General features: G+C 38.8%; 2 protein-coding genes across 4 annotated transcripts in view; both read right to left on the bottom strand.

Annotated features, from left to right (window-relative positions):
• The window catches only part of naprt (nicotinate phosphoribosyltransferase), a 20,238-nt gene extending 15,378 nt beyond the window's left edge, over positions 1-4,860 (bottom strand). The window contains exons 1-3 of one of the 3 annotated variants that reach the window (XM_056266444.1): positions 4,327-4,860; positions 1,349-1,476; positions 1,193-1,275 (exon numbers count right to left, since the gene is read on the bottom strand). In XM_056266444.1, the coding sequence (XP_056122419.1) occupies positions 1,193-1,275; positions 1,349-1,476; positions 4,327-4,558 (443 nt within the window). In that variant the 5' untranslated portion in view covers positions 4,559-4,860. The remainder of the gene's footprint in view (positions 1-1,192; positions 1,276-1,348; positions 1,477-4,326) is intronic. The other 2 variants (XM_056266443.1, XM_056266442.1) reach the window with 2 other exon arrangements.
• A 1,414-nt stretch (positions 4,861-6,274) lies between these two features.
• Positions 6,275-10,000, bottom strand: part of cunh8orf82 (chromosome unknown C8orf82 homolog) — a 5,808-nt gene continuing 2,082 nt past the window's right edge. The window contains exon 3 of the mRNA XM_056266455.1: positions 6,275-6,808. Coding sequence (XP_056122430.1) covers positions 6,354-6,808 — 455 coding nt within the window. The 3' untranslated portion in view covers positions 6,275-6,353. The remainder of the gene's footprint in view (positions 6,809-10,000) is intronic.

Genomic DNA, 10,000 nt, shown 5'->3' with positions numbered 1-10,000 from the left:
CATCTCAGCTACAACTACTGTGTTTTTGGGGCCGGGGCAAAGTAGGCTAGCATTATGCAAATTTGTTACAAAACTACGTAGATATGTTGCGTAAGTGAGACTGACCATTCTTTCTTTTAGGAGAAAATAACTTTCATCATATTAGAGTGATTTCTGAAGGATCATGTGACACTGAAGACTGGAGTAATGATGCTGAAATGCTTTGATCACAGGAATATTGTACATCTTACAATATATTTATATAGAAAACAGCTGTTTACATTTTAATTCGATTTTTATTGGTAAAAAAAACCCTCATTTTCTTAACCCGCTCTTCGCGTGTCCGTCAAAAATGACAGATTTTTGTTTATTTCAATGAAATGATTGTACTATATTTTAGTTAGATAATGTTTTTTAGTAAATATTTTGTATTTTTAGGGGATTTTATGGTACTAAATTATATTTACGCTGTATTAAAATCCATTTATTCACTTTTTGAGCATAGACTTGAAAATTAAATTTCCAACTTAAACTGTGGTAAATCTTGAATGCTTTAAAGCACAGACTGAAGTTTGATCTCTTTTCAAAGACGACACTTGGCAGATTAATGCTGAAGTGAAAAAAGTTTAAAAAAGGGAACAAAGTTATAGAATTGTATGTTTATTGTAATGAAAAATGCACAAAATACTATTTTCAATTTTAATATGAAATATATATATATATAAAAAAAAAAAAGTTTTACTCTAAAACGGCAAGAAAGTCAAAGCCATAAATCTAAACAAGTTGTGTTACAAATTTGAGGTTAATATCTCAACAAATGAGCGTTTAGTCAGAGTGTGTTCGGCCGCAGTACCGAACGCTTTCACTAGAGGAAATTCGTCTCCATTCATTTCCAATGCGCTCATTTTTGACTGAGGAGCACAAGTGTGACTTTTTTTTTCAGGACCATTTAACCTTTTCGAATCATGTGTTCTTGTGTTCACATAGCAAGTGCCAAAACCTTTACCAAGTTTCATACCATTCCGATGAAGTAAAAAAACACACAAAAAAAAACATTAAATGTTTCGGTCAAAAACAGCACCAAAGCATTTCCTGACCAGTAAGCAACTCCTTTCACTTCACTAAAAAAGCTAAACATTTACTTACCCTAGTCAAGAAAATAATGAATGAGTGTCATTTAGCAGAATGTTTTTAACTGTGCTGTTGTATTTACCTGGCGTAGTTCACCAGGCAGAGCAGACTGGTCTCCAGCAGCTGAACCACAGCCAGCGGCCCAGACACTTCCAGCAGAGGAACCTAAACACACAACTCAACATGAGCTCAGCGTCCCACAGCAGAACACCAGATCACCTCCGAATCGCTCACGTACTCGGGCGAAGACCACGGATCCCTCAGGCACCGCCGACACACACACCGCCGAGCAGTCCAGCTCCTTCAGGTACGTGAAGAAAGCGGCGTCTGTGTCCGCTGGGAGAACGGAGCGCAAATACTCCACATCTGAAACACACACACACATGATGCTGAGCTGGTGCGGGATTATCTCTGTGCCTTTAATATTGAATGTAACTTCTCAAGAAATGAATCTAAATATAAATGGACACTGAATAAAATGTCTTTGAAACCGAAAAAAAAAAAAAAACTTTTTGACTGATCAGTGAAAGAAAGAGAAGACAGTTAGCAAAACATGCAGTGTATTAAAAACAGTCAAAAATTATTTTATTTTTTTTTGGTTTCAAAGACATTTTATTCAGTGTCCATTTATATTTACATTCATTTCTTGAAAAGTCACGTTCAATATTAAAGGCACAGAAATAATCCCATAAGCACACATGAGACACGAATGAACAGCACTGAAATACAGTAGTAACTCATTTCCATGGACTTTGCTTGCATTCTTCATGTTGCAACTACTTACTTGCAGATAACGCCATCAGACTACGAGATGCATGTCAAGGAACAAGTGCATATCAACAAACGTGTTAGAAGACACAGTGAGATGGTCTCAAAACCTAGTCAGCCTAACTAGACAGCATTTCCAGGAGTGTTCTGAGTCAACTATACTTCAAAATCACTTGCTTTTGAGATGGCAGCATACTGAGTTAGTGATGCATTTCCAAATATTCTGTCAACAAAAAAGCTGTTTAGGTAGGGTGGTCCCTTTGTTTTTAGGACATATGCCTAGCAAATGATGTCTAGCTAGGCAACATAATAAATGTTAAGATGCATGACCAAAAATGCTGTTTAGGTAGTAAGTTAACTAGGTTTTAAGACATGCAAAAAAAATTGTAGCATACTAAGTTTTGAGATGCATGGCCAAAAAAAGCTGTTTGGGTAGGTAGCTCACTTGGTTTTAAGATATTCTCTTTAGTTAGGTAGCATATTAGCTTTTGAAATGCATGATGTAGTCGGGGTCCAAGGTTGTAAGACATGTCAAAAATGCTGTCTATGCAGTCGCCACAAATTTTTGAGACACTGTCAAAAGCTGCCTATGTAGACAGCATACTAGGCTTTGAGATGCATGCAACAAAAAGCTGTTTAGGTAGTCATTTCACTTGGTTTTAAGATGCATACCTGACTAATATTGTCTACTTAGGCAGCATACTAGGTTTAGTAATGCATGCACAAATGTTCAGATCTGGGCTGCGTTTCCCAAAAGCATTGTAGGCCTAAGTAGATCGTAGAACCAATGTCACCAATGCTCAGGATGCTTTTGAGAAACAGCCCAGATCAGTTGAGAGAAAGCTGCAAAAGCTGTCTATGTAGGCTGCATACTAGGTTTTAAGATGCATGCTGTTTGAGTAGGGAGCTTACTTGGTTAAGACGTGTGCCTGACAAATGCTGTTTAGTTAGGCAGCATACTAACTTTTAAGATGCATGACCAAAATAGCTGTTTAGGTAGGGTGGTCACTTGGTTTTAGGACATATACCTAACAAATGATGTCTTCTTAGGCAGCATAATAAATGTTAAGATGCATGACCAGAAATTCTGTCTAGTTAGTTAACTAGGTTTTAAGACATGCATACTAAAATATGTTGCATACTAAATTTTGAGATGCATGCACAAACAAAGCTGTTTGGGTAGGGAGAGACTTAGGCAGCACACTAGGTTTTGAAATGCATGATGTAGTCTGTGCACTAGGTTTTAAGACACATGCCAAAAATGCTGTGTAGTTATGCAGCCTACTAGGTTAGTGATGTTAAGATGCATGACAAAAAAATCGTTTTGGTTAGGGAGCTCAATGGTTTTATAACATGCTGTTTAGTTAGGCGGCATATTAGGTTTTAAGATGCATTATGTAGACAGCGCAAGTAGGTTTTAAAGACCCACTCCGATGAAAATAATGTTTTTCTAGGTGTTAACATGTTCTTGTGGCATTTTTCTTATGTTAGAGGACATATCTTTAGAAAAATAGGCTCAAAGTTGTATTTCTGAGTATTTCTACATTCAAATGGCTGTGAATCAGTAGCAGACGCAAAAATGCCGTTTGAAATAGACTGGAGTTGTGACGTAGTAACTCCACTAGGCGGGGCCACAAGCTCATACTGTGCTCTATAAGTAAACTTAAATTTAAACTTGATTCTGCAGCACTATGATTTATTCTTTGTGTGATAGCTATGAAAACTTCAAAAAGGTTAATCTGACTAAATGTTTGGAGCATGTCCACAAACATATTTATTTACTAACATGTTATTAGGAGTTATTGGCCTGAAATAGTCAATTCAAGAGATTACAAAAACAATAACGTTACCATTCTGATACATCCACTTGTAGACGACTAGATCTATGTACGTCGTCTTGTTCCTCGTCCGAGCTGGCATCTGGCTCAAAACTGTACGGCTGGATAGCTCCAATATTGTTCTCCATTTTTGTTGCACCGGTATTGACAGGTTGGGGATGTAAGCTAGCGGGAGAGACAGAGCTCTCAGCAATGGGGAGGGGGAGGGTCGTCCCCGTGCCTCCGTGCCAACGGCTCCGCCCACAACGCAGAGGCGAATTTCTAATGAGCTACTGCCGCTCTGCTGAAGCGAAGTCCCAGAAAACGGCACAGGTTTTGTGATTTTGGCTAAAAATGGCATAATCATAATTTAAAGACCACTGGGAATGTTTAAAAATAGCTAAAAAATATGATCGGAGTGGGACTTTAAGACACTCATGAGTTTTAAGACAACTAACTCACTGGATTTATGACATGCTGTTTAGTTAGGCAGCATACAAGGTTTTAAGATGCATTATATACTCGGTGCTCTAGGTTTTAAGACACATACCCAAAAATGTGTACTAGTTTTTGAGACGCATTCTAAAAGTCAAAGACACAAAGTAAGTGTGTATGCAGTACACATGCTCACCGCCATCCGAGAAAGTGAAGTTTTGTAGGAACAGCAAACAGTCGCTCAGACCCGCAAAGAGTGAAAACCCTCCGCCGAACGGGTTATCCCGGAAAAACAGTTCGAACACGGCCGGCTCGTTGTGTCTGCGCGCGCGCCAGTACGCGTACGCCATGGTGAACTGGTACAGATCCGTGAGTAACGGAGGAACCCGGTGATGCACGGGGTGCTCATTTCCCTCACGTGTGGCCATGTTTCAGTTCAGTGTATCTGCTTGTTATTGTTGTTGTCGTTTTGCGACATGCAGTATTAGTGTTTCCCGTCTTTGCTTTAGTATGTCCCGTCTCCCACCATATGCTCACGCGTGACCGAGTGACCCTTTACACGGTTACAGGATTCCTGCTAGTATACAGTCTCCGCCCAACTACTCTCATGTGTTCTCCAATCTGTGTTTGTAAACTGGTTTGAGAGGTTTCAACACTTTGGCTCTGTCCCAAATGTCACCCTAACCACTCGCGGTCTTCCTTCGAGTCCGCACTTTTGTGACGTAACGCCGCTTTGACTGAAGTCTGTGAACATCGAGGGCGCGTGACTGTTTCGTGTTTCCTTCTTTGTTTAATAAAATAAAATCAAAAAAGTCCCTTTAAAAACACACAAACACACACACAAATCGAGGGCGCATATCGACCCTCTGAAACCTAAAATGACAAATGGGACACTCTCCGGTCTCATGGACTCAATGGACACGCGCAAAACCGAGAGTGCATTTGAAGTGTGCCATTTGGGGCAGGGACAAACACACTGCCTGACCCTGCTGCTGATAATATCACGACACTAACAGCTCAATCAGATTGTTAGTTAACCACGAAGGTTTATTTGATGCTAGGAAGATGGTACATATATACTCAGCAATGGTGTTGTTTTATGAATTTACACATGGTTTCTTAACGCATATTAAAAACACCTATAAACAACATTGAAAGCTTGATTTTCACCACAGGGGGACTTTAAAATGAATGTGGTAGTGTACTGATGCCTAAAGGGACAGTTTAGTGGTGTTTTATTTCTTTGTTTATTGTTTTAGGCGATCAGCAGCGTCCAGTACTTTCACCTCATACTCTTTCTTCTCTATGTTTGCGCTGTACGGAAAAAAGAAAGTTTGCAGTGTTCTGGGAAACTTATTACAAGTAACTTGAGTTAAGTAATCAGATTACTTTTTCAAGTAACTAGTAAAGTAACATTACTTTTTCACTTTAGAACAAAATATCTGAGTTACTTTTTCACATTTATTGACTGACAGCTCTCCTGTCCCCATGTTGAGAGAAATAGAGTGAGGAGGTGTTGTGTGTGTGTATGTGTGTTTGTGTAAACATGATTTATTTTATTTCTAGACTAAATGTGAACATGCATTTGCTCATCTCACTTGCACGAAAACATTCAGTATTCCTCAAAATAAATATAAACAGTAAAATGCAATCTCAGAATTTTAAGAAAAACTTTTAGAATGAACTATATTAAATTACAAACATACTTTGTGTATTTAATCTCACTTTATTAACCAATCTCTTTGTTGCTGACCTGCAATTACCTAATTCAACCATACTAATAAGCAATAATTACTTTAGATTAGATTTAGAAATAAGAGGTTTGTTTGAGCGGCGCCCTCTACTGTACAGGAGTAAACATGCATTTCCTTCAGCCTGAGGATTATTCACTTCACTTTTGGTGTAAAAGAGCCTTTACATTTGCCAAAAATATAACTTTTTTTGTTGTTATTTAAAAACAAACAAACAAGCAAGCCCAGCCCAGGTGAGAAAAAGTAACGCAAAAGTAATGTAATGCATTACTTTTCATAAAAAGTAAGTAACGCAATATTGTAATAATGCCTTACTTTTAAAAGTAACTTTCCCCAACACCGTGAGTTTGAGATAAAATGTAACAAACATTAAGAAATCAGACCAGCCATTAGACACAATATACATTTATTTCAGCAGTGTGTTCAAAACTCACAGCGGGATTTTAATGGTCACAATGCTAGATAGACAGAATCATGTTGAATCTTTTTGAGCATGAAAATGTGTCGCCAACTCTTTCGTTAGTGTGTGACGACGCCCCGCCCACATGAAATGAGTGGGTTGTCCTGGACTGTCCTGACCCGTGGCGAACTCGAAGTGTGCACTCAGATCAATGGCCAACGCGGACCGTACCAACCCCACCCCTCCCCCCCGCTCAGGTCCGGGATGGTACAGTCTGCCGCTCACCGGTTGCATGAAAAGAGACTCCGGTTGGAACGGAACGGTGAGTTTAGCTCCGCCTCCACAGTATGACAGACGGTCCTCAAGCCCCGCCTCCGATAACAGGTGCGTGAAAACGATGGGCTGATCATCACAGCGCACGAAGTTGCGCTCGCGTCCGCAGAGCGAGAGGAAGGGGAAGTCCTGTTGGTAACGGCCACTCTCGTTCAATTTCAGACGATTGAAGAAGAAAACTAAGAAGCGCTGGTCTAATAGAGACGGAGCAGAGAGAAAGAGTTGTAAAATCACATTAATTTTCTTCCCCGTAGACTGTTCTGCTAAAAACATGCTAAGATATGATAATTCATGCTATCAATCTGTTAAAATATGTTAACCACATGCTAAACATGTTAAAACATACTAGGAATGTGTTAATTCATGCTAGCAACAGGCTAGCAACATGCTAATCACATGTTAAAATATGTTAGCAACGTTTAAATCATATCTGCAAAATGTAAATCATGCTAGCATGTTACCAACATGAACATGCTAACAGCAAGCTAAATCATGTTAGTAACACACTAAGTAATGCTAACAATGTGTTAAAACATGTTAATCATGTTAACAACATGTTAAAACATGCTAGGACTGTGTTAATTCATGCTAGCAACAGGTTAACAAAATTCTAATAATGTTAGCAACATGTTAAAACATGTTAGGAACGTGTTAGTTCATGTTAGCAAAACATGCTAGCAACATGCTAATCATGCTAACAAAATGTTAAAATGTGTTAGCAACGTGTTAAATCATATTTGTAAAATGTTAATCAGCAGCAAGCTAAATCATGTTAGCAACATGTTAATTCATGCTAACAATGTGTTAAAACATGTTAAATCACGCTAGAACATGCTAACAAACGAGGTAAATCATGCTAGCAACATGTTAATCGTGATATCATGTAAACAAACATGCTACCTCCATTATAATAATGCTAGCAACATGCTAGTAACGTGTTAATTCATGTTAGCAAAAAATGCTAGCAAATGGCAATCATGCTAACAAAATGGTGGATGTTAATCAACATTTCAATCAACATTTATTTATACAGCCCTTTACAACACTCAAGGTGAACCAAAGTGCTTTCCAAAAACAACAACAACAATACAAAGCAAAATATAAAAATAAAATATATAATCAAGATATATAATAAATGTATGTCACAAAGAAAACAAAGAAAACAAAAAAGAAAAGAAAAGAAAACACAGAATGACTCAAACCAATGCTACGATACAAAAGCCAGTCTAAATAAATAAGTCTTAAGCTTCGCTTTAAAACGGCCTAAGTCTGTGGTTATTCGTAAGTCGGCAGGTAGCTTGTTCCAAAGTCTTGGCCCAGCTACAGAAAAGGCCCGGTCACCCCAGAGTCTGTACCTTGTCCTTGGGACTTCCAACAAGAGTTGAGTTGTTGATCTAAGATTCCTGTTTGACTCTCGCAATGTTAGCATCTCAGTTACGTAAGGTGGAGCAAGGCCGTTGAGAGCTTTAAAAACAAACAATAAAATCTTAAAATCTACTCTAAAAGAAACAGGAAGCCAGTGGAGTGAAGAAAGAATAGGAGTTATATGCTCACGTTTGCGTGTATTAGTTAAAAGGCGAGCTGCTGCGTTCTGCACCAGCTGAAGGCGCCTGAGCGAGGACTGTGAAACTCCCACGTAGAGTGCGTTACAATAGTCTAGTCTTGAGCTAATAAAAGCATGAATAGCTTTCTCAAGATCCGAACGATTTAAAAATGGTTTGACCTTGGCCAATAGGCGTAGTTGAAAAAAACTTGCTTTTACCACGCTGTCAATTTGCTTGTCAAATTTAAGGCTACTATCAAAAGTCACACCGAGATTTCTCACAGTCGGTCTAAGTTTTGAAATTACTGTATTTGGGTCAGCGTTTGCAGACTCGCCAAATAAAATATATTCGGTCTTATCTTCATTCAAATTAAGGAAGTTTTTTCCTAACCATAATTTAATGTCGTCAATGCAATCAATTAGTGACCCAGATGCATCACTATTTGTTGGACTCATCGGCAAATAAATCTGCAAATCATCAGCATAGCAATGATAAGCTATGTTATGCCTGGCTATGATGGACCCAAGGGGCAGCATATAGAGTGAAAATAAAACTGGTCCGAGAATAGAGCCTTGTGGCACCCCGCAGGAAAGAGAAGTAGTAGAAGAGGACGAATTCCCAATCACTACAGAATAGGTTCTATTAGTCAAATAAGACGAAAACCACTGAAACGCAGTACCCTTAATGCCAACATAGTGATTAAGGCGAGACAGAAGGATTGCATGGTCCACTGTATCAAAGGCCGCCGTGAGATCGAGAAGCACTAAAATAACGGGGCTCTTAGAATCAACAAACCGGGCAATATCGTTGTGTACCTTTAACAGTGCAGACTCAGTACTATGGCGCGATCTAAATCCTGATTGAAATTTCTCAAACATAGAGTTATTTTCTAAAAAAGAATGTAATTGGAAAAAAACAACTTTTTCTAAAACTTTTGACAGAAAAGGCAAGTGAGAAACTGGTCTGAAATTAGACAGAATTGAGGGATCCAGATTCGGTTTTTTGAGAAAAGGCCTAACCACAGCATGTTTGAACTCAGCAGGGACAGATCCTGAGCTAAGACATTTATTAATAAATACCAACAAGAAAGGCCCAACTGTGCTAAGAACCTCTTTTAGCAATTTAGTTGGAATAAAGTCCATGGGACAGTTTGTACTTTTCATTTGTTGCACTACTTCGTTAAAGAATGATAATGAGACTGGCTCAAACTCTTCAAGCACAGTGGAATGAGTTGCCGCAACAACTGAGTCAGTTGCAGAGCTATTAGTCGTAAGTTGTCTGACGGACTCCACTTTATTAATAAAAAAGCTAAGAAAATTCTCACAAGTGGAGACTGAGGCATCCGTCAGAGAACAAGAAGGCGGGTTTACGACAGAATTAATTGTATTAAACATCACCCTTGGACAATGCCCACTATTAGTGATAACACTTGACAAATATTTGGATTTTGCTTCCCTTACGGCCCCTTGATAATCAAGAAGACAGCCCCTTAATATTTCCAAGGACACATACAATTTGTCCTTCTTCCATCTCCGCTCAGCTTGTCTACAGCGCTGCCTAGCGGTGCGGGTGGCATCATTTATCCAGGGATCTGTTCTTAGCTTAGGAGCTCTGTGTTTATAAGGGGCAATAACATCTAAAATTTCAGAACAGGTAGAATTAAAAACTGAAAGCATGCCATCAGAACATATAGAATAATCAGATTCACTAAAGACATAACATTCAGAGTCCATAAAAATATCCGTAAATTCTTCAGCCGTTGAGGAGGTGAGAATACGACGATAACATGGCAAAACACTAGACTTACTGGCTATTGAAGGCAGGACTGGAAATTCAACAATA

This window comes from Rhinichthys klamathensis, unplaced genomic scaffold, assembly GCF_029890125.1.
Source record: "Rhinichthys klamathensis goyatoka isolate OS25496 unplaced genomic scaffold, OSU_Roscu_1.1 h1tg000248l_1, whole genome shotgun sequence".
NCBI lineage: Eukaryota > Metazoa > Chordata > Actinopteri > Cypriniformes > Leuciscidae > Rhinichthys > Rhinichthys klamathensis.
The sequence above is the reverse complement of the archived record's forward strand: the minus strand, read 5'-3'. Positions and strand labels throughout refer to the sequence as shown.